Raw genomic sequence first — 24,660 nt, 5'->3', positions numbered from 1 at the left:
CATCTCAGACACAGATGCCTCCTCTTCCAGGTCAGGAGAAGGTTCCAAACATATGTAACCAACACACACACTTGTTTAGAACCCAAGCATCTGCCATGCCCTACTGTCATCCAACAAGATTCTGCAGAATCTGCTCGTCAGATGTTCCGTCAGATGTTCCAACATCTGGTAAGACATCAGTTCCCTTTTAACGGAACACACCAAGAAATCCTTTATCAAAGCCAATGGAGGTTAGCTTTTTAGAGTTGGAAGCAAAAATAAATTGCTCATAACTTTCTTCAGACCCCTTTTCAACAAACTCATACATGAGTGCCTTTATGAGTGGACTTAAGATCACCCCCAAATATCTTTGTCATCTCTAACAAGTTAATTAAACAAACTCTCCTCGAGCATCACCACACCAGGGCTTACATCATAGAACAAAGTGGTGCATCCTCCACAAACAAAACCACCAGGAGTTTTCCATCAGATATATATGCAGCGGAATTCAAACCACAAAACTCCTCAACAAACTTCAGGCACACTACAATAACACATGTTTGAAAATAAATCAAACCATACAGCAACTCATCACAAGATCTACACGCCTGAACAACAAAAGATAGGTCTAATACACACCCTATCAAGAATAGTCCATCCTCCACTTCTAGGGACCATTCAAGCAATGTGAACTTCTCCAAGTTCAAACAAATTTTCAGTATTCCTTACTTGCCCATAACCAGAAAGTATCTTCCCTAGGATCTCATCCAGAAAACAGAACAGGATGCCTGCTCTGATACCAATTGAAATTCTGGTATAGCAGAACCAGATGTTGTACAAAATGTCGAGACATCTGGTCTGACATGAATAACACGGCAAGGCATATAACATTAAAACGGATACTGAGGAATAATGTTTGATCAGATGTTCCAACATTCAACTTAAAGAGAATGTCATACTTAATGTTGGAACATCTTACGAAACATAATAAAATCAACAAGTAAATAAACTGCACAGGAAATTGTTAACCCAGTTCAGCCAACCTGCCTACTCTGGGGGATACCAATCCAGGAAGGAAATCCACTAATAGCTCTAGTCACTAAGACCTCCAGCAAACCCTTTGAATTTACGTCTTACACTAAGACCTCCAGCAAACCCTCGGTTTACGTCTTACACTAAGACCTCCAGCAAATCCTAGGTTTACGCCTTATGACCTCGACACTACGCATGCAACTTCTGCCTAGGAACTCCTAGACATGAGATCCCATCTCACTTCCACTAACACAACACAACCTGTGTTGTTTAAACAATGTTGGGAATGATGTGGCAACAACTTACCAAGACACTACTTCACTTTTGCTTAAAAGCTTCAAGTGAATCACACACGGTAAACTCCGTACTTCAAAGCTTAGGAGTAACCTTAAAATAACAAACTCAGTTCTTAACTCGTGTTATAGAATCCACAAGTAAGAATCACAATTAAAAAATACAAACACTATCTCATTGCTTAAAAGCTTCAGAGATATTACAATACTCAACTCATTACCTAAAGGTTTCTGAGTGAGGACATAGTGACCATCTCACAACCCGAGTGGTTCACTTACACCAACTCTCCTAGAGAGTGGCTTAAAGACACGAAACCCTAATGACTACATCTTTGATGAACAATGGTTTCGGTTCGTAAAATCTTGGTCTTGAGTCTTCTTTATATAGACAGAGCTAGCACACTCCTGATCATCAAAGATAAGCTTCAGAACACAGCTGGTCTTTGAGTCACGTCCAGCTAAGCAAATCAGACCTTAATAAAAACTTTCCTAAAATGGTTGATCCTCTTTAGGAAATAAATAATGTGTTGAATCATTCCATTAAGTCTTGATAAGAACATATCTTCACTGATAACGTCTTGATCAGATCAAATCTTGATATACACGTTTGTAGAGTGGATTTCCATATATAGCAAATACGTGTAATAAATGCGCGAGATTTGGGCAATCTGACTGTCGTACCCAAACATGTTACAACATTTGGTCCAACATCTTTTGTACCCAACATGTTGAAACATTTGGTCCAACATCTTGCTTGTATATTTGTTTTAGCAAAATGAGGCCAACACACAAATATCCAACAGAGCTGAGATTGCTGATCGAGAGAAGAAGATCCTCGAAGAGAAAGCAAAGCGCTCAAAGATTGAAGAAGCTGTTGCTGCTACCACTCAAGAATCTATTCGAGAGGCTGCAAAAGAAGGGATTTCTCACTTTAGTGCTGCCACTGTGATCAAAGAAGAGATCAAGTCTCTCGAAGATGCAATCAAGATCCAGACTGTCGAAGTTGGCCTTATTAAGGACCATTATGCTGATTTCAAATCCAAGTGTTTGTGTTAGACTTTCTTTTGATGTTCTTTTTAAACTTTTTAACTATTCGAACAATTGTCTGGTTTTGTTTTTATTTGGTTTGTAACTTTGACAATTGCCTTCTATGGCATTTTTACTTTGTTTATGCCATTTCAATTTCGTTTCGAATCTTTATTCTGTGCTAATATTAACTTCTAAAAGCGTTGGTTTATATTTTTTCAAATACTTACCATTTATATTCAATGTTCGCTTTTCTGAAGTTAATTCTTCTATTTCATATGCACCATTCGAAAACACTTGTATTATTTTAAAAGGTCCTTCCCAATTAGGGGACCACTTGCCTAAAATTCTATCTTTTTTGTCCATAGGCAAAATAACTTTCCAAACTAAATTCCCTACGTCGAAAGCTTTTGACTTAACCTTTTTATTGTAAGCCTTGGCTACTCTTTCCTTTTGTCTACTTAAGGTATCAAGTGCCCTTAGTCTTTCTTCGTCTAAATCAACCAATTCATCATACATCATACTCCAATAGTGGTCTGTTGGTATCTCTATTTGTCTTTGGATTCTGGTAGACTGTAAATAGATTTCTACTGGTAACACAGCATCATGACCATATGTTAAACGAAATGGAGTAGAATTTGTTGATTCTTTGGGAGAGTTTCTACATGCCCATAAGACTTGGTTCAAAGTCTTGTTCCAATTTCTTGGCTTTTGAGCAATGTGTTTTCTGATTAATCCAATAATAATCTTATTGGCAGCTTCCACTTGACCATTTGCTTGTGCATAATAAGGTGTTGAAGTTAACAACTTAAAACCTGTTTGTTGAGCAAATTCCTGCATCTTTCGACCAGTAAACACTTAACCTTGGTCAGTTGTGATGGTTTCAGGAATTCCAAACCTATAAATGATGTGGTTTTGGATAAAACTTATCACTTCTTCTTGGTCAACATTTGGCAATGGTATAGCTTCGATCCATTTAGTGAAATAATCAATACCAACTATTATGTACCTTTGATTTTTTGAAGATGCTGGTTTAATTTCACCAATTAAATCTAAAGTCCAACCTCTAAATGGCCAAGGTTTTATTATCGAATGTAATTCGCTTGTAGGTACATGTTGGATTCCTGCATGTTTTTGACATTCTTGACAACCTTTAGCAAAATCTATGCAATCTTTTAACATAGATGGCCAGTACATGCCTTGTCGAACTAAAAGCCATTTCATCTTATGGCCTGATTGGTGAGAACCACAGGCCCCACTATGAACATCAGAGATTGCTATGTAGGCCTCATTCTCACTAAGGTATTTCAACAGTACTCCTTCGAGGGTCTTTTTAAACAATTCATTACCAATGATCACATAATTTGACGCCCTATATTTGATCTTTCGAGGAGCAATCCCGATTGGATTCTCCAAATATTCTACAATTGGTTTTCTCCAATCACCATCTACTAAATTGTCAATGACAAAAATTTGGAATTCATCATAATTCATTTCTTTATCAGAATTATTTATGTCATTTGGTGACATCTCTGCCCCCTCAAGTTTTGGCATTGACAATTCCAATTGCATTGGCTCATTAGAAATCAATTTTTCTTTGATTTCTATTAATTGTTCCAACTTTTCTTTGGACACTTTGTATCCTGAAGCAATCTGTGCTAAGTCATTTGCTTCTTGGTTTGCTATTCGAGGAACATGTTCTATGTCAATCGAATCGAAACGTTTTAGTAACGCATTCGCTATAACAAAATAACGAATCAAATGCTCTTTAATACATTTGTACTCTTTTGTCAATTGTTTCAAAACTAATTCTGAATCACCTTTTATTTTAATGTCTTTTGCCCCCAGGCTCAACAATATTTCTAAACCTGCTATCAAAGCCTCATATTCAGCTTCATTGTTCGAACAAATACCATTAATCCTGTATTTGAACCTAGTAGGAATTTTTTGTGGGGAAATTATCAAAATACCTATTCCAGTACCATGTTGATGTCTAGACCCATCAAAATACAAAGTCCATGGTTCTAGAGCAATGTAATTCTGAGGTGATTCGATTGCTGAATGATCAACAATAAAGTCAGCCACTATTTGGCCTTTAATTGCTTTCAAAGGTTTGTATGAAAGTGAATATTCAGAAAGAGCCAAGGCCCATCTTCCAATTCGACTATGTAAAATTGGTTTTAGCAACATATGTTTAACAACATCATAATGAGAATAAACATAAACATCAATAGGCTTTATATAATGCTTCAATTTCATACAAGAAAAGTACAAACAAAGACAAAGCTTTTCAATACTACTGTATCTAGTTTCAACATCATTAAGGACTCTACTTAGATAATAAATGGCCTTTTCTTCGCCATTTTCGTCCTCTTGGGCTAACATACTACCTAATGTGGTATCAGATGCTGAAATATACAACTTCATAAACTTATTTCTAATTGGTGGCATCAGAGTTGGAGGATTAGACAAGTATTTTTTGATTTCATCAAACGCTTCTTGCTGATCCTGCCCCCAAGTAAAAACATCTTCTTTCTTGAGTCGAAGCAATGGTGAAAAAGCTTGAGCTTTACCACTTAGATTCGAAATGAATCTTCTTAGAAAGTTGATTTTTCCCAACAAGGATTGAAGTTGCTTTTTGTTTATTGGAGGGTTAGTCTCCAAAATAGCTTTTGTCTTGTTTTGGTTTATCTCAATGCCTTTTTTATGCACCACAAATCCAAGGAAGTCTCCTGCATGTACACAAAAAGCACATTTCAATGGATTCATTTTCAATCCATATTTTCTCATTCTTTCGAATGACTTTTTTAAACAAACCAAGTGATCATTTTGTGATGATGATTTTACAATAATATCATCAATATATACTTGCATAAAAGTATCTATGAAATCATGGAAAATTGAGTTCATTGCTCTTTGGTATGTGGCTCCAGCATTTTTCAATCCGAATGGCATCACGACCCATTCATAGGTGCCTAAGGCCCCTGGGCATCGAAAAGCTGTTTTTGCCACATCTTCTTCAGCAATAAAGATTTGATTATATCCAGAATATCCATCTAGCATACTAAGATACTCAAAACCTGCTGCTGAATCTATTAGCATTTCTGCCACAGGCATGGAATATTCATCTTTGGGGGTAGCATTATTTAAGTCCCTAAAATCTATACATATCCTAAGAGAACCATTTTTCTTAATGACAGGAACTATATTTGCTAACCATTCGACGTACCTGGCAGTCCTGATGAACTTGCTTCTCAGCAGCCTTTCAATTTCCTCCTTGATCTTAGATAGGATTTCTGGTGCAAATCTTCTTGGTGATTGTTTAACTGGTTTCTTGTCTGGTCGAATGGGTAATCTGTGTTCGACCAAATTTCTGTTTAAACCTGGCATTTCATTGTAATCCCAAGCAAAACAATCTTTGAACTCTTTAAGGAGTTCAACCAGTTTATCACGCAAGTCCTTTGGGATATTAGCACTTATGTACGTTGGCCTTTTGATCGAGCCATCTCCAATATCTATTTCCTCCAAAGGGTCTTGGGCTTGCATCTTTTGACTGGAACTGGAAGGATCCTTTTCAAATCCTAATGGTTCTTCATCGTAAATGCAGTCCAATTTTTGAGTCATTGGCAATGATTTGCCATTTTCACAGTTATTGGCTTCGACAGCCATATTTTCTTGCAGCATTGTGGCTTCTAAAGCCATATTTATTCTGTTTTCGGCCATGTAAGCCGAAATCTTGGCCCAAGCATTGGGCTTAGTCATTGTGGTCCTCTTCGAAGTCCCACCCAGTTGGGCGGAATTTGCCTTCATCCTCATAAGGACCATCATCTATCTCCTCTCTCTCCCAAATAAACCCATGAGTTGGATCTAATTTGACAGAATGGTAGACATTATCAGCAGGGGCATAGGCATATCCCTGTTCAGTACATGGCGAGATATTCGCCAATTTCTTATCAAATGAATGCTTGGTTATGTGGTGTGTTTCAGCCCTAAAATAACTTTGATCGGCTTCGATATTTTCCACTACACCATCATCTCTCCAAATACTTACCCTCTGATGGAGAGTCGAAGGCACTGCTCCTACACCATGTATCCACTCCCTTCCTAGAAGCAGATTATAATTGGCCTTCGATGCTACAACCAAAAACAAAGTTGGCCTAACAGTGCTGCCAATCGCTACATCGACTTGAATTGCCCCCAGTGAGAAATCAGTCTCACCTTCGTAATTCGAAAGAACGATGTTGTGAGGGTGCAAGTCAGTAGAGAACTTACCAATCTTGGTAATCATGAACTCTGGCATCAGATTTACTGCTGCTCCTCCATCAATCAGCACTTTGTTGACCCCCACATTGTTTACTTTGGCCTGAATAAAGAGGGGTTTCAAATGATTCTTCATTCCCTCAGTTGGCCTCTCAAAATTGGCCATCTGTTCCTCTAAACAGCCATTATTCATAACATAATAACACATTGGCTTATGTAAAGCCAATTCACTTTCATCGAACTCATCCTCCCCTTCAGTTACTTCTGACCATACGTCATACTCAGCAGGCAGAATAGATACCACATTCACCAGCACATCAAATTCAGGATCTGAACCAAGAAGATCCTCATCCTCGAAGTTCTCCTCTTCGATCTTGTCATCAACATTTTGATCAGCCAATGGTTGAGACAATCTTTCTTTCAGAGGCCTTCTGGTCGCTTCGACCACCTGTTTTCCTTTGTTGTTTTCTACCTTCTGAGCCTCCTGAAGTGAGAGTTTCTGTTGGCGTTGATGTCTGCGCCATTGTGTTCTTGTCATGGGATTCTTCCCCATGTAGTTGTTCCGGTAAGCATACTTCTTCGAATCTCCTAACTGACTCGAACGGCTCTTACTCGAACTTCCCTTGTCAACAAAATTTCTGACAAAGTTTGATGCATGACCATGAACCCATTTGTTCATTGGTGAGTTGTTGGATGGCACAAAAGTATTTGGGTTGCCCAACCTTTGATGTATTGGTTTGGCATGCGCCATGTTCTGTCTTTTCATTGGCCTTGACTTTGGCCAATTCTCATTGTTTCTTCTGAATGGTATAAACTTGTTGAGGCCCTCAGTAGCCTTCTTGTCGAATACGGCACTGCATCTTGGGCAAAGCATAACTTCAGACTTGTTAAGCTTACACCTTTGCAGAAAGTCAATCAGTTCCTCTTCAGCCCCAGGATATACTACTTTCATCTTCTCGTAGTATTCATTCTCTGGAATAGAAACCAATTGAGCGCCTCCTGATAAATCCATGGCATCGATCATCAAGCATTCGACCGGTTCCACATAGGAAGCATCTGATATTTGTAGTGGATCTTCGTCAATTTTCATCTGTTGTCTGGATTTCTCTCCAAACTTCAACCTTCCATCTTTCAAAGCCTTTTGAACCAGATCCCTGAAAAGAACACATTGTGAGGTTTTATGACCCAAAAAATTATGAAATTTGCAAAAACCTCTTTTCTTTTGTTGTTCAAGGGGAGGCACTTTCAATCCCTTTGGAACAACAATTTGGCCATCAGTAACCAATAAATCAAATATTTCATCACATTTAGTTATGTCAAATGAATAAGTTTTAGCTACAAATTTATCATTCTTAGGTTCGACAGGATTCTTCCCATTCGAAGGTTTTAATAATTTACAGACATAAGGAGGGCCAGGTTTTAGTTCGGCCACATTAATTTCATTATCCTCTATGTCTTCATAATTTATCATATATTCCTCATCATCATCATCCATGGTTTCAACATAAGCAATCTTTTCCCTCTTTTGAAACTTTGATGATCTAGCCTTTTCAGCTTTAAGGCGTTCGACCTGTCTTACCCTATCTGCTAATTGCGCCATGTCTCTTAGATGTTGTGTATCTAATTTCTTTCGAATTGAATAATCTAGGCCTCCAGCAGCCATTTCGACTAACTCATGTTCAGGCACTTGAGTAAAACATCTAGCCTTGAGTAGCCTAAATCGATTCAAATAATCATCTATGGACTCTGGTGTCTTTCTCCTCACACTGGGCAATTCCTTCAAACTAATCTTAGATTGACCCATATAAAACTGTTCATGGAAAGCCCTTTCCAATTGAGTCCAATGCTGAATCGAACGAGGGGGAAGAGTTGTGAACCAAGTGAAAGCATTTTTTGTAAGGGAATTTGGGAAATACTTCAACCTTAAATTTTCGTTATCTGCCAAATTTCCTGCTTCAGCAAAAAATCTTGCCACATGTTCTACTGTTGACTCAGTTGTGTCCCCAGCAAACTTTGTGAATTTGGGGATTTTCCATCCCCTTGGCAATTCAGTTTGTAGTACATACTCAGATAATGGGGAAATAAAATTAGGCCTGTGCAGGCCAACATTAAAACCATTTTGAGTTAAAATAGTTTCGACTAAATTTGTAACGACCCATTTTTCGTATTCGTATATTTTATTAAATGTTATTTTATTTATTAATTGGCTTTTATTATTTTAGTGAGCGACGAATAATTATTTAGCCGATCGTAAGTTATTAGGCGCGAGAACCTTGTTTTGGGCTTAATGGGGCGTGAGAGGCATGGGCCTAAGCCATTTGGGCTTGGTTCATGACACATGAGAAGTAGTATAAGTAGCAAGTCCAACTTATGAATAGTATCATAAATTCATTTTCTTGAGTTTGAGTGAGTAGAAACAAGATAGAGCAAGAGCTAGGGTTTTGGCTAAGAGAAAGCTTGAGCAAGAGAAGGCTTGGATCATCATCTTTGCTTAAGGTAAGAGATTAGAATTCATGATTCTTGAGTGACAAGGAGGGGGGAGATTGTCTATGTCTCCGTTCCCGAACTCTCCCACTCAATTTCTTTTAGACTTTGATAAGCTTTTGTATGTGAGTATGATGTTCTTCATCATCACTTTGTATGTGTTAATCACTAGCTTGATTCCATGATGAATATGTATGTGTTTGGATCATTTTTGTTAAGTTTATGAAAGTTGCTTAAAACTCAAGTAATTGGCATGATTTTGATTATTTGAGGTATTTGGATGTTTGGAAGGGATGATTAATGTTCCTTGATACCATATATGTTTGGAATGGCTGTTTATACGAATTTATAACATGTTTGGATGAATTTTTGAGTTGATTTGAGGTTAAACCGCCTTAGATAACTCAAGAACAGATTTTCTTTCTGGTGTAGTTCGCTTAGCGAATAGTAGCTCGCTACAGCGAATAAGCTCGCTACAAGCTCGCTACCTGTTCGCCATGTACCTGTAATCCTTTGATGTAGTTCGCTACAGCGAAAGGAGATTCGCTTAGCGAATAAGTTCGCTACCTGTTCGCTATGGATTCGCTTAGCGAACAGTACTGAACCTGCAACTTTTGTTATTGTTTATAAGTGTGATTAGGCACTTGTATCATGGTTTAAGAGTATCCTTACATGATTGTTGATACATGTTGATACTGTTAATGCTTATTGTTAATCGTTATATGAATGATAAACGTGTATGCAATAAGTTGTAGCTTAATGTGAGCAATGTATATGTTTTAGCATTAATTTGCAATGATAAGAGAATGATGTATGTTTTATGACATAAGTGTAAATGAAACCTTGTGTGTATAAAAATGAGTATGCAGATAATTATCATGTGAATAATTATGAATTGAGTGATAGGATATTGTGTTATCCTAATGTGTTAGATGTTGGAATTGTGTTTCCGCATCAGTGAATGATTAGCTTCGAGCTAGATAGCGTCATGTATTTGATGTGTTTAAAAGTAATCATGCATTCATGATTGTATGTGAACATTGGAAACTTGGGTTCCAATAACGAAAATGGACTATGTGTTCATAATGAAGCCGAGGATCGGATTAGATGAATCCATGAGTCCAGAGCTGCTATCCAACAGGATATAAAACTGTTTTGGCTTATCCAAGGGAGATAAGATGGTTCGGTAAGTTCCGACATATCCAGCATGATATAAAACTGTTCTTGGTCCACCGTTGGTGAGACATCTTGGTACCACATGCATTTAGTTATGTCTAGGGATGGCATGACAGTGAATTAATTGGCATTAGATACCTTAGGGTAAATGCGCATATATTTGATAAATGGTAAGTGACATTATTTGGTTGAATGGTGTTGAACCTTATTAATTGATAATTGTTTAGTGCGATGTTTTGACGTGAGTTAGAATATGTATGATGTAGTTCGAAAGTGTAAGGTCTTTCTTATGCTCGTATGATATGCGATTATGTTTTCTAACTCTCTGCTTTGTGTTATTTGCTGGACCTTTGGGGGTTCAGATATTCAGGCTGAGGATTGTGCCGACGTTTAGACTGCGGTGTTAGCTGGGTGTTGAAGATACCTTTTGGTGAGGAGACTTAGCATAGATTACTCCTCTTAGTACTAGCTTTGACTAGAGTTTGTAAATAGTGAATGCTCTGGTAATGTAACATCGAGTCGGGGTTACGCTTGGATTTCATCGTATATCGGTGTTACCTTTTGATATGCTAGTTCTTGTATAAGTGACATCCTTAGGGATGAATATGGCTTATGTATATATATATGTATATATATGCATGCTTGGTTTGATTGGAATCCGCTGTTGCTTTTCATGTTAAATTTCATGATGCTCTGTGTGTATGCTTGTGTTTTAATTACCGCGTGGCACTCTGCCTTTACGCTTGTTAAAAAGTTTTTAAAATTACGTTTTTAAGGGTAGTATGGGTTAGGGTGTTACAATAGTGGTATCAGAGCAGGTCGGTTCGTGTGAACCATTTAGGACTTTTCTTTTCCCCGTATGAGCATGTGTAGGGAACACTGTTAGTACTTTCTAACGTCTAGTTGTGATTCGTTCAGGAATCATGGCTGCTGCGAGGACGAATGCTCAGATTGCGGAGGCTTTGGCCGCACTCACCAACATAGTGGTTAGAGATCATCAACCTGGAAGAGAGGTAGAGATGAGGTTGGAAAGGTTCATGAAGCAGAAACCGCCAACATTTACCGGAGGTTACAACCCGGATGGAGCTCACAAGTGGCTGGAGGAACTTGAAATAATTTTTGAAGCAATGGATTGTTCCGAGGAAGGGAAGACAACCCTTGGAACATATGTGTTGCGTGAGGAAGCGAATGTGTGGTGGAAGAACGCCAAGTTGAGGCTAGGACCCGGTGGTATGGCTATACCATGGGCAATGTTTAAAAGAGAATTTTTGGTCAAGTATTTTCCTGTGGATGTGAAGAATAAGAAGGTGGTGGAATTCATGGAACTGAAACAGGGAAATATGACGGTAGCTGACTATGCCGTCAAGTTTGAGACTTTGTGTGCGTTTAGCCCGCATTACAACACTATGGAAGCGGAGGACGACAAGTGTGTGAAGTTTGAAAGTGGTCTACGTCCAGACATTAAGCATATGATTGGATTTTCGCAGATAAGGGATTTTGCGACCCTTGTGAACAAGAGTAGGATTTGTGATGAAGATGGTAGGGCCAAGGTGAATTACTATAAGGCTGTGAACGACCGGAAAGGGAAAGGACAAGAGCGCGGGAAACCTTATGACAACCGCGGTAAGGGGAATACAAGTGGTGGTAAGAAGCCGATGAATGGGAATTGTTACAACTGTGGAGAAAGGGGTCATGTGTCTTATGATTGCCCGAAGAGAGGAGATAGGTGTAAGAATTGTGGAAAGCTGGGCCACAAGACCGAGGTGTGTAGGACAAAAGTAGTGTGTTTCAATTGTGGAGATGAAGGCCACAAGAGTGCGACTTGCAAGAAGCCCAAGAAGGTGATGGGCAAGGTGTTTGCTTTAAGTGGAGAGGATGCTAGCCTTGAGGACAATCTCATTAGAGGTACGTGTTTCATCTATGACACTCCTTTAATTGCGATTATAGATACGGGAGCGACGCATTCTTTTATTTCTTTGGATTGTGCGAAGCGTCTTAGTATTCCTTTAACGGATATGATGGGTAGGATGGAAATAGAAACTCCTGCTAATGGTTCAGTGATTACCCGACGAGTATGTCGTAACTGCCCCGTAACCATTTTTGGTAGGCATTTTGGTATGGATTTAGTGTGTATTCCACTTAGTGGTATGGATGTAATTTTTGGTATGAATTGGTTAATCTTTAATCGAATTCATATCAACTGTCGTGAGAAGGCCGTTGTTTTTCCGAAGCCGGAGGAGAACTTGCATTTGATGAATGGGAAGGAAGTATCGGAAGCGTTGAAAGAACATGCCGAGATGTTCATGATGTTTGCATCATTGAAACTCGAAGGAGGAGTTAAGATAGAAGAGTTACCGATCGTTTGTGAATTCCCAGATGTGTTTCCGGATGATATATCTGACGTGCCTCCAAAGCGAGAGGTAGAGTTTTCTATCGACCTAGTACCTGGAACTAGTCCGATATCGATGGCGCCGTATCGAATGTCAGCGTCAGAGTTGAATGAATTGAAGAAGCAACTTGAAGAGCTGCTTGAGAAGAGGTTTGTTCGACCGAGTGTTTCGCCATGGGGAGCGCCGGTATTGCTTGTAAAGAAGAAAGATGGAAGCATGAGATTATGTATAGACTATCGTCAGTTGAACAAAGTGACGATCAAGAATAAATATCCACTTCCGAGGATAGATGATTTGATGGATCAACTAGTTGGAGCTTGTGTGTTTAGTAAGATCGATTTGAGATCTGGATACCATCAGATTAGAGTGAAGACGGAAGACATACCTAAGACTGCATTTAGGACGAGGTATGGGCACTACGAGTATTCAGTTATGCCGTTTGGTGTGACCAATGCACCCGGAGTTTTCATGGAGTATATGAACCGAATTTTCCATTCATTTTTGGATAGATTCGTGGTGGTGTTCATCGACGACATTTTGATTTACTCAAAATCCGAGGAAGAGCACGAAGAGCACTTGAGGATTGTTTTGCAAGTCTTGAAGGAGAAGAAGTTGTATGCCAAGTTGTCGAAGTGTGAATTTTGGATGAAAGAGGTGAGTTTCCTAGGGCATATAATTTCAAGTGGAGGAATCGCGGTAGATCCTGCGAAGGTTGACGCTGTGTCACAGTGGGGAACGCCGGAATCTGTTTCAGAGATTAGAAGTTTTCTTGGTTTAGCCGGTTATTATAGAAGATTCATCGAAGGTTTTTCGAAGTTGGCTTTACCGTTAACCAAGTTGACGAGGAAAGATCAAGCGTTTGTTTGGGATGGTAATTGTGAGGAGAGCTTCCAAGAGCTCAAGAGAAGATTGACTACTGCACCCGTGTTGATTTTACCTGATGCCAAAGAGTCGTTCGTCGTGTATTGCGATGCTTCGAAGTTAGGACTTAGTGGAGTGCTTATGCAAGGGGGTAATGTGGTAGCATATGCTTCAAGGCAACTGAAGGTTCACGAGAGGAACTATCCAACGCATGATTTAGAGTTAGCCGCAGTGGTGTTTGCTTTGAAAGTGTGGAGACACTACTTGTATGGATCGAGGTTCGAAGTGTTTAGTGATCACAAGAGTCTGAGATACTTATTCGACCAGAAGGAGTTGAATATGAGGCAACGAAGATGGCTCGAATTCCTAAAGGACTACGATTTTGAATTGAGTTATCACCCTGGAAAAGCCAATGTAGTGGCCGATGCTTTAAGTAGGAAAACTTTGCATATGTCATCATTGATGGTGAGAGAGTTAGAGTTGATTGAAGAATTCCGAGACTTGAGTCTTGTGTGTGAGGTTACTTCTTCAAGTGTGAAGCTTGGAATGTTGAGATTGACGAATCCTTTTCTTGAAGATATTAAAGAACGTCAGAAATCGGATAAGAGATTGATGGAGAAGATGGTACTCATCAATGAAGGCAAGGAGACCAATATCAAGATTGATGAAAGTGGAGTCATGAGATTTCACGGAAGAGTTTGTGTACCGGATGTACCCGAATTAAAGAGAATGATCATGGAAGAAGGTCACAGAAGTGGTTTGAGTATTCATCCTGGAGTAACCAAGATGTATCAGGATTTGAGGAAGTTATTTTGGTGGCCGGGAATGAAGAGGCAAATTTCTGAATTTGTTTATTCATGCTTAACTTGTCAGAAATCGAAAATTGAACATCAGAAGCCGTTTGGTTTGTTGCAACCAATGTTTATACCCAAATGGAAATGGGATAGCATTGCAATGGATTTTGTGGGAGGTTTACCGAAGACCAAGAAAGGTAACGAGGTGATTTGGGTAGTGGTAGATCGTCTGACGAAGTGTGCTCACTTCATTGCTATCAGGAAAGGTACTTTGGTGCCTAAGTTGGCCGAGATTTATGTGGAGCAGATTGTGAAGCTACATGGTATTCCAACAAGTATTATTTCGGATAGAGATCCGAGATTTACTTCTAGATTTTGGGAAAGCTTGCAAGAAGCTTTAGGAACGAAGCTGAGGTTGAGTTCAGCGTATCACCCTCAGACAGATGGTCAGTCGGAGAGGACGATACAATCCTTAGAGGATTTGTTGAGGGCTTGTGTTTTGGAGCAAAACGTGAATTGGGATTCTTGTTTGCCGTTGGTAGAGTTTACATACAACAACAGTTACCATTCTAGTATCGGAATGGCACCGTTTGAGGCTTTGTATGGGAGAAGGTGTAGGACACCTCTGTGTTGGTATGAAACTGGAGAAGGTGCAATTCTTGGACCAGAGATTGTACAAGAGACAACAGAGAAGATTCGGATGATTCGTGAGAAGATGAAAGCGTCTCAGAGTCGACAGAGGAGTTATCATGATAAGAGGAGGAAGGATATTGAATTCCAAGAGGGGGATCATGTATTCCTACGAGTTAAATCGACTACTGGAGTAGGACGTGCGTTGAAGTCAAGGAAGTTGACATCGAGGTTTATTGGACCGTTTGAGATTTTGAAGCGAGTTGGGAAAGTTGCGTATAGGATTGCATTACCGCCATCATTGGCGAATTTGCACGATGTTTTTCATGTATCACAGTTGCGCAAGTATGTGTCTGATCCGACACACGTGATTGAATCGGACGATGTTCAAGTGAGGGATGACTTGACCGTCGAGACTGTGCCTTTGAGAATCGAAGGAAGAGAAGTGAAGAGGTTGAGAAACAAAGAGATTGCATCCGTGAAAGTCGTGTGGGGAGGACCGGCTGGTGAGAATGCGACGTGGGAGTTGGAAAGCAAGATGAGAGATTCTTATCCCGATCTGTTTCTAGGTAATTTCGAGGGCGAAATTCTTTTAAGGGGGGTAGGATTGTAACGACCCATTTTTCGTATTCGTATATTTTATTAAATGTTATTTTATTTATTAATTGGCTTTTATTATTTTAGTGAGCGACGAATAATTATTTAGCCGATCGTAAGTTATTAGGCGCGAGAACCTTGTTTTGGGCTTAATGGGGCGTGAGAGGCATGGGCCTAAGCCATTTGGGCTTGGTTCATGACACATGAGAAGTAGTATAAGTAGCAAGTCCAACTTATGAATAGTATCATAAATTCATTTTCTTGAGTTTGAGTGAGTAGAAACAAGATAGAGCAAGAGCTAGGGTTTTGGCTAAGAGAAAGCTTGAGCAAGAGAAGGCTTGGATCATCATCTTTGCTTAAGGTAAGAGATTAGAATTCATGATTCTTGAGTGACAAGGAGGGGGGAGATTGTCTATGTCTCCGTTCCCGAACTCTCCCACTCAATTTCTTTTAGACTTTGATAAGCTTTTGTATGTGAGTATGATGTTCTTCATCATCACTTTGTATGTGTTAATCACTAGCTTGATTCCATGATGAATATGTATGTGTTTGGATCATTTTTGTTAAGTTTATGAAAGTTGCTTAAAACTCAAGTAATTGGCATGATTTTGATTATTTGAGGTATTTGGATGTTTGGAAGGGATGATTAATGTTCCTTGATACCATATATGTTTGGAATGGCTGTTTATACGAATTTATAACATGTTTGGATGAATTTTTGAGTTGATTTGAGGTTAAACCGCCTTAGATAACTCAAGAACAGATTTTCTTTCTGGTGTAGTTCGCTTAGCGAACAGTAGCTCGCTACAGCGAATAAGCTCGCTACAAGCTCGCTACCTGTTCGCCATGTACCTGTAATCCTCTGATGTAGTTCGCTACAGCGAAAGGAGATTCGCTTAGCGAATAAGTTCGCTACCTGTTCGCTATGGATTCGCTTAGCGAACAGTACTGAACCTGCAACTTTTGTTATTGTTTATAAGTGTGATTAGGCACTTGTATCATGGTTTAAGAGTATCCTTACATGATTGTTGATACATGTTGATACTGTTAATGCTTATTGTTAATCGTTATATGAATGATAAACGTGTATGCAATAAGTTGTAGCTTAATGTGAGCAATGTATATGTTTTAGCATTAATTTGCAATGATAAGAGAATGATGTATGTTTTATGACATAAGTGTAAATGAAACCTTGTGTGTATAAAAATGAGTATGCAGATAATTATCATGTGAATAATTATGAATTGAGTGATAGGATATTGTGTTATCCTAATGTGTTAGATGTTGGAATTGTGTTTCCGCATCAGTGAATGATTAGCTTCGAGCTAGATAGCGTCATGTATTTGATGTGTTTAAAAGTAATCATGCATTCATGATTGTATGTGAACATTGGAAACTTGGGTTCCAATAACGAAAATGGACTATGTGTTCATAATGAAGCCGAGGATCGGATTAGATGAATCCATGAGTCCAGAGCTGCTATCCAACAGGATATAAAACTGTTTTGGCTTATCCAAGGGAGATAAGATGGTTCGGTAAGTTCCGACATATCCAGCATGATATAAAACTGTTCTTGGTCCACCGTTGGTGAGACATCTTGGTACCACATGCATTTAGTTATGTCTAGGGATGGCATGACAGTGAATTAATTGGCATTAGATACCTTAGGGTAAATGCGCATATATTTGATAAATGGTAAGTGACATTATTTGGTTGAATGGTGTTGAACCTTATTAATTGATAATTGTTTAGTGCGATGTTTTGACGTGAGTTAGAATATGTATGATGTAGTTCGAAAGTGTAAGGTCTTTCTTATGCTCGTATGATATGCGATTATGTTTTCTAACTCTCTGCTTTGTGTTATTTGCTGGACCTTTGGGGGTTCAGATATTCAGGCTGAGGATTGTGCCGACGTTTAGACTGCGGTGTTAGCTGGGTGTTGAAGATACCTTTTGGTGAGGAGACTTAGCATAGATTACTCCTCTTAGTACTAGCTTTGACTAGAGTTTGTAAATAGTGAATGCTCTGGTAATGTAACATCGAGTCGGGGTTACGCTTGGATTTCATCGTATATCGGTGTTACCTTTTGATATGCTAGTTCTTGTATAAGTGACATCCTTAGGGATGAATATGGCTTATGTATATATATATGTATATATATGCATGCTTGGTTTGATTGGAATCCGCTGTTGCTTTTCATGTTAAATTTCATGATGCTCTGTGTGTATGCTTGTGTTTTAATTACCGCGTGGCACTCTGCCTTTACGCTTGTTAAAAAGTTTTTAAAATTACGTTTTTAAGGGTAGTATGGGTTAGGGTGTTACAAAATTCGCCAAATTATCTTGTTGCGCAAAATTGTTTCTTTGCACATGTCTAACTACTTCGTCAGCATTCTGATTTCTATTAACCAAAATTACTTCAGGCTCTGGCACATGGTTCTCTACTGGAGCCGGTGGTTCCTCTTGTACCACTTGTGGCACTTGATTGTTTGGAACTTCATTGTTCACATGAAACCCTTGGTTCTGAACCTGTGTTTGGTTTCGAATGGGCTGAAGGTTTTGGTTAGGCATGGCAGAAGTAGCAAAGAAATCTGCAATTCGCCCCATCTGATGGGCTAACAACTGATAGTTGTTATTTGTATTGTTGATCAAGGGATTCAAAATAGTTCCCAATTGCGAAGTCAGAGTATTAACCATTTCATGATTACTTTCGTCCATTTGTTGTCGAAAGGACATCATAGTTACATTGGTTAAATTTTGTAAGGCAATGTCTCTGGTCCTATTTCCCACAACAGAGGCTGCTGGGGAAGGCATGGTACTCCTTTCAGGATTTTGATTAGAATTATGTAAGCCTGCCATTAAAGATTCTGGCATTCATAATCCTGATTGGTTCAACAGAAATAATCGAATGGGGCTCCTTACATCTTCAGCACCAGGCTGACTGCCCCCTATACCATGTGATACTAACGAAGATATCGACCCAGATACAGTCGAACTCGTTGAGGGCATTGTTACCCCTATATTCCCAAAATTGACTGAAGGAACGCTCGAAGCAGATGTTCCAGAGCCTTGAGCCATGATAGTAGCGTTACTAATTGACGCTTGTGTTGGCTGTCCTTCAGGATTTGGGACATTGTTGTTATTGTTTTGATTGTTATTTGGTGGTCTAACCATTTTTGATCTAGATTTAACACTAGTTAAATTTGGTAAAGATTTACCACTTCTCAAATGCATACAAAATCAAAACACAAACTATAAATACTAACTGTCTTAGTATTTGTAAAAGGATTTTTTCGAAAATAAACTTCTTTCAAAAAATGTAAATTGCACAAAACAACCCGTCCCACTGGGCGTGCCAATTTGTTTACACTGATTTTTGGTAAACAACCGCTAGTTTAAATTAATTACTTGAGAGATCAACTAGTAAATCTCGGGACAATTGTTCATGCATTTTATTAAAAGAAGTTTGGAAGTTTATCTTTAAAGACATCCTTATTTTGCAAAAGAACAATATGTTTGGTTTCTGAAACATATATTAAATACGAACAAAAGTAAGTTCACTCGAACGAGAGAACCTATAAAATGCAGAATTTGTAAATGCTTTTGAAAATAAAGACTTATGGAAAGTAAATTTGCATTTAGAATGTAAAAGTTACAAGGAAAATAAGATGGTTCACTGATTCATACATCTTTCTCGAGGAACTCGTTTCTCGCTTTAACATGGGTACTTTGAGTGTTTGAGAATTTGTGTAAATGAATTGTGACCACTAATTCGACTATACAGACTTCTATTTATAGAAAACTAAGTAACGTCTACTCTAACGTTAAACTACTAAACTTCAGCCACGCGTCCTTTTGCATTTGAAATGAACTAAGGCCTTGAACCGTTGTAACCGTCGAAGTCGAATCACACTTAGATAATGAAAAATACTCTAAGTCCACAATTCCTGATTACTTCGATTCATTGGCTTCCATCGAAACATTCTTCAGTCTTGAAATATGAAGTTTTTTCCATTAGAACTCTCTTGTTCTTAAAGACATTAAAGACTGAGGCTATTTAAAGCCATTTAACAGGTTTTTATAATAATAAATGTCTTTGAAACTGAAGATTATAACATATTTTACCTTGAGCTAAAATATGGGATAACACGCAATCAATCGAAGATTCTCAAATTTCTGTTATCGTTTTCTCAAAGAATTATGCAGATTCGCGATGGTGTTTGGACGAGTTGGTAAAAGTAATGGAGTGTCATAGAACCATGGGGCATATAGTGTTTCCAGTGTTCTACAATGTTGATCCTTCAGAGGTACGTCACCAGACTGGTAAGTTTGGAAAAGCTTTTCAAAGTCTCTTGAGCAGAGCTTCAGTGGAGGAAGATGTGTCGCTGAAATGGAGACATGCACTTGGTGAGGCTTCTGGACATTCTGGCTTTGTAGTTCTTAAATCCAGGTAATTTAATTGGTTCAACCATTAGAGTACTTATGATTTGGCAACTAAATTGAAATTGCTTAAACCAATTGGTTGGATGAAGTGGTTGACATGCATCAGCAAATGTCGAATTGATTGTATTGAGTTTAAATTCTGATCAGTATAATCGTTGGTCAGATATTACTAATTCAGTTCCCATAAAAAAAAAAGACAGTAATAACTCCTTATATTAGGTTTAAAGCGAAACAAATGCAAATTATATTTTAATGTTAGAAACAGATTCCTTATATTAGGTTTTTAAAGTTCAGAATTACTCCTCTATTCCATTTTAATTGTGTATATATGTTCTCCTTTTCATTGGTCCATTTCTTGTCTGTGTAAACCTTTTTTTATTTGGTTCATGTACATATGCATCTGTATGTTGTATATGCATATACATGTTCATATATACCTATATACATGCATGTATGTGCAAATAATGTATAAGGACCTTTTCGTTTGTTCGTTTTATAGGAATGAAAATAAGGACATCCAGGATATTACTGAAAAAATTACTAATTTGCTTGACAAGAAAGACTTGTTCATTGCTGATAAACCAGTGGGAGTTGATTCTCGAGTGCAAGATGTTATTCAACGGCTAGACATCCAACAATCAAATGGTGTACAATTTCTTGGGATGTGGGGTATGGGGGGAATCGGAAAAACAACCATTGCAAAAGCCATTTATAATGAAATTGGTCGCAATTTCGACGGGAGGAGCTTCCTTGCGGAAGTTTGGAAGAAACCTGCTGGACAAGTGGATTTACAAGAACAACTTCTATATAATATCTACAAAGGAACAAAAACCAAGATACAAAGTATTGATTCAGGAAAAATTATATTAAAGGATAGGCTTTGTCATAATAGAGTACTTATTGTTCTTGATGATGTGGATGAGTGGGAGCAACTAGATGCTTTGTGTGGAAGTCGTGATTGGTTTGGTCAAGGGAGCAGAATAATTATCACAACTAGAGATATGCATATACTTGAAGGGAATAGAGTTGACAAAATATACTCAAATACAAAAATGAATGAAAATGAATCAATGGAGCTTTTTGAATGGCATGCATTCAAGCAAGCGATACCCACCAAAGAATTTGTTGCAATTTCCAAAAATGTCATTATGTATTCTGGGGGGTTGCCATTAGCTCTAGAAGTTCTTGGACGCTATTTGTTTGAGAGGGAGGTAAAAGAATGGAAGAGTGTATTGGAGAAACTAAAGAGAATTCCCAATGGAAAAGTACAAAACAAGTTGAAAATAAGCTATGATGGTTTAGACGATGAGTACCAGAAAGCAATATTCCTCGACATAGCATGTTTCTTTATTGGAATGGACCAAAATGATGTTATACATATATTAAATGGCTGCAATATGTTTGCAGAAAATGGAATAAGTGTCCTTGTTCAGCGAAGCCTAGTAACTATTGATGATAAAAACAAACTTAGAATGCATGATTTGTTGCGGGATATGGGAAGAGAAATCGTTTGTAATATACCACGAAAGGAGCCTGAGGAGCGTAGCAGGTTGTGGTTTCATGAGGATGTTGAGGGTGTATTAGAAGGACAAACTGTAAGTACATCGTATACTTTTTTTTATTGAAGAAAAATAACATTTATGGATCAGTGATTAACATTCATTTGTTTTATTGATTTTGATTATCACAAGAACTTCAATATTTTGGTTGTGTACCATTTTGTGCCTCGTGTCATAGATATGTTTCATCACAAATTTTTAGCTGCCTTGTATCTATTGCACAGGGAACAAAAGCTGTTGAGGGATTGGCTTTGAAGTTGCAAGGAGATAGTGTGAAATGTTACAGTACTAAAACATTTGAGAAGATGAAGAATCTCAGATTGCTTCAACTTGCTGGTGTACAACTTGATGGGGACTTTGACTATCTTTCAAGAAATTTGAGATGGCTTTCATGGAATGGATTTCCTCTATCATACATTCCTACAGATTTTTATCAAGGAAATTTAGTTTCCATCGAATTAGAAAATAGCAATATTAAAGTTTTGTGGAAAGAGCCCCGGGTATTAATTTTAAGTTATTTTCACTTTTCATATCTATCGATGAAATTTAAGCAAATAGTCTCAAATTGTAAATTTGTAATACTATTTTATGTTCTTTCTTGCAGAGGATGAAAAACTTGAAAATTCTTAATCTTAGTCATTCTCATCATCTGACACAGACCCCAAACTTTTCATACATGCCTAATCTTGAAAAGTTAGTACTCATGGATTGTCCAAAGTTGTCTGAGATTTCTCATAGCATTGGAGATCTCAAAAATATTCTTCTGATCAATTTGGAAGACTGTATTAGCCTTCGTAGCCTTCCAAGAAGCATCTATAAGTTGAAATGTTTAGAAACTCTCATTCTTTCGGGATGCTTAATGATTGACAAGTTGGAAGAGGACTTGGAACACATGGAATCTTTAACCACTCTTGTTGCAAATAACACTGCAATAACAAGAGTGCCCTTTTCAGTGATCAGGTCAAAAAACATTGGGTATATTTCTTTGTATGGATTTTCTCGCCATGTATTTCCATCTTTCAGATGGTTTCCATCAACAAGTTCTCCTTCATCTTTTGTTTCTTTAGATATATCACATTGTAGTTCAGAGGAACTGTCATCTATTATTTCCAACCAGCTTTCATGGCTTCGAAGTCTATGGGTAGAGTGTGACTCAGAACTTCAACTTTCTAAAGATGCAAAAATCATTTTAGATGCTTTATATGCCACATTTTCGAAGGGATTGGAATCGACTTCAGCTACTTCACAAGTATCAAATACGAAAACTTCTGCATTAACTCAACGCTGCAGTCAATTGCACGCTTCCGGATCTAAACTTTCCATGAAGTTTGTTCTAATACAAATGGGTATGAATTGCCAAGTCACTAATAATCTGAAAGAAAACATTTTACAGGTTTGTCACTCTCACTCTCTCTCTTTTATTCTGGTTGTATTGTTGAATCGCATTAATATATTGTTCAAAAACAAAATTGACCCTATTTTCACTTTTGCAGAATATGGATGAGAGCTGGAGTGGTGGTTCTTTGCTTCATCGTGATAGTTATCCAGATTGGTTAACCTTCAATTGCAAAGGTTCTTGTGTAACTTTTGAAGTCCCTCAAGTGGAAGGGCGTATGTTGAAGACAATGATGATATGCATTGTCTATTCTTCCACCGCGCATAACATAACATCAGATGGCCTTATAAACTTGTTGATAAAAAATTACACAAAGGCCACCATTCAACTCTATACGAAAGAGGCCTTAGTCTCGTTTCAAGATGAGGAGAGGGAGAAGGTAGTATCAAGCATGAAACCTGGACACAAAGTGGAAGTTGTTGTTGTTTTTGGGAAAGGATTCATCGTGAAGGAAACAATAATTTATCTTGTATATGATCAACCAATTGGAGAAAACATGGAGAAATGTCAAGAACAAGAAAAAAATGTTATTGTTTATAGTGGTGATGATAGTGAAGGCACTGCGAGGACAACCTCTCCGCAAGTGGAACTTGTTGATGAAAATGGTGGCACTGCTTGTTGTTGTGGATTGATCAAATATGGTTTCAGAAAGTGGATTATAAATTTTATGTGCAGATTGGTCGAGTGCAGGTGAAAGACAAGTTGGTCTCGAGTTTGTAGGCGGAAGTCATCCATTTTCCCATAAATCGTTCAGTATGCTTCAAATATTTTTTACAATGTGACAATGTCAAAGACATGCCTTCTACTAAGTTCTAATGTTGTTATTGAATCTGTTATCTTATATATAAGAGGTGTGTTTATTAATTATCTCATTGTAAATTCATATCTTAACTAGGTTAAGAATCATTTCTATATTCAGTACTCATTTAAAAGTCATATAATATTTTTATGAACCAAGTGTAGACTAATATGTAGGTTTGTTATTTTGAACAATTAAGAGTGTATTTCATTTCCAAATTAGACTTTGTCAAAGACATGTATGCCTCTCATAATCTCAATGTTTGAATTTTGTTGTTTAATGTGGACCTGTTACTTGGTGTGTTCCTTTGATTCATTTTTCTTCTGTTAAGCTTTACAAATTCCTAGCATTTGTGACAGTAATAAATATTGAAGCATGTTTGATGGTCTTCTATGCTAGCTTCTGCAGCATGAGCCGACGAATCCTAGACCTTCTTCATAATACTCTTTTAGTGTATCAATCCATACCACTGAGCTACACCTTTGGGATCCAAATAAGAAACTAAGTTTCTCAAGTCATTCATGAGCCAAAAAGATCAAACAGAATTCTCATTTTACAAGCAGAATGAAATTTGCTCAATCTCCTCACTGAGATTTATGCAACAAACATATTTTGTAACCCACTCATTGAGTAATTTTTTAAATGTAGTTTACATATACAAATAATTCTTGTAACTTGTATTGAGAAATCATGACAAAGTTAGTCAGTGATACAATGTTTGTAAGTAGGAGTGTTTTCCGGTCGGGTTGGATCGATTTTGACTAAACTTGTTATCCGACCCGGTTAAAGTTAATTGATAATTAGGTTGGATGTAAAATCCGTATTTTTATATCAAATCCGAATCGACCCAACCAACTGGTGAGCAAATTGGTTTAGGTCAACGGAAGGAAGTTGTTGGAAGAGGATTAACCAATGTGGTCTTCAAAATGGATTTTATAAATG

The 24,660-nt window shown here is 37.9% G+C and overlaps 1 protein-coding gene across 3 annotated transcripts in view; it reads left to right on the top strand.

The window, feature by feature from the left end:
• Positions 1–23,998, top strand: part of LOC123906981 (disease resistance protein RPV1-like) — a 37,127-nt gene extending 13,129 nt beyond the window's left edge. For 2 of the 3 annotated variants that reach the window (XM_045957028.1, XM_045957026.1), the window contains 5 exons: positions 19,671–19,971; positions 20,464–21,559; positions 21,748–22,023; positions 22,128–22,916; positions 23,017–23,998. In XM_045957028.1, the coding sequence (XP_045812984.1) occupies positions 19,671–19,971; positions 20,464–21,559; positions 21,748–22,023; positions 22,128–22,916; positions 23,017–23,613 (3,059 nt within the window). In that variant the 3' untranslated portion in view covers positions 23,614–23,998. The remainder of the gene's footprint in view (positions 1–19,670; positions 19,972–20,463; positions 21,560–21,747; positions 22,024–22,127; positions 22,917–23,016) is intronic. The other variant, XM_045957027.1, reaches the window with a different exon arrangement.
• The last annotated feature ends 662 nt before the right edge of the window (positions 23,999–24,660 follow it).

The sequence above is a fragment of the Trifolium pratense genome, linkage group LG2 (assembly GCF_020283565.1).
Source record: "Trifolium pratense cultivar HEN17-A07 linkage group LG2, ARS_RC_1.1, whole genome shotgun sequence".
Classification (NCBI taxonomy): domain Eukaryota; kingdom Viridiplantae; phylum Streptophyta; class Magnoliopsida; order Fabales; family Fabaceae; genus Trifolium; species Trifolium pratense.
This window is presented reverse-complemented; position numbering and strand designations above follow the sequence as displayed.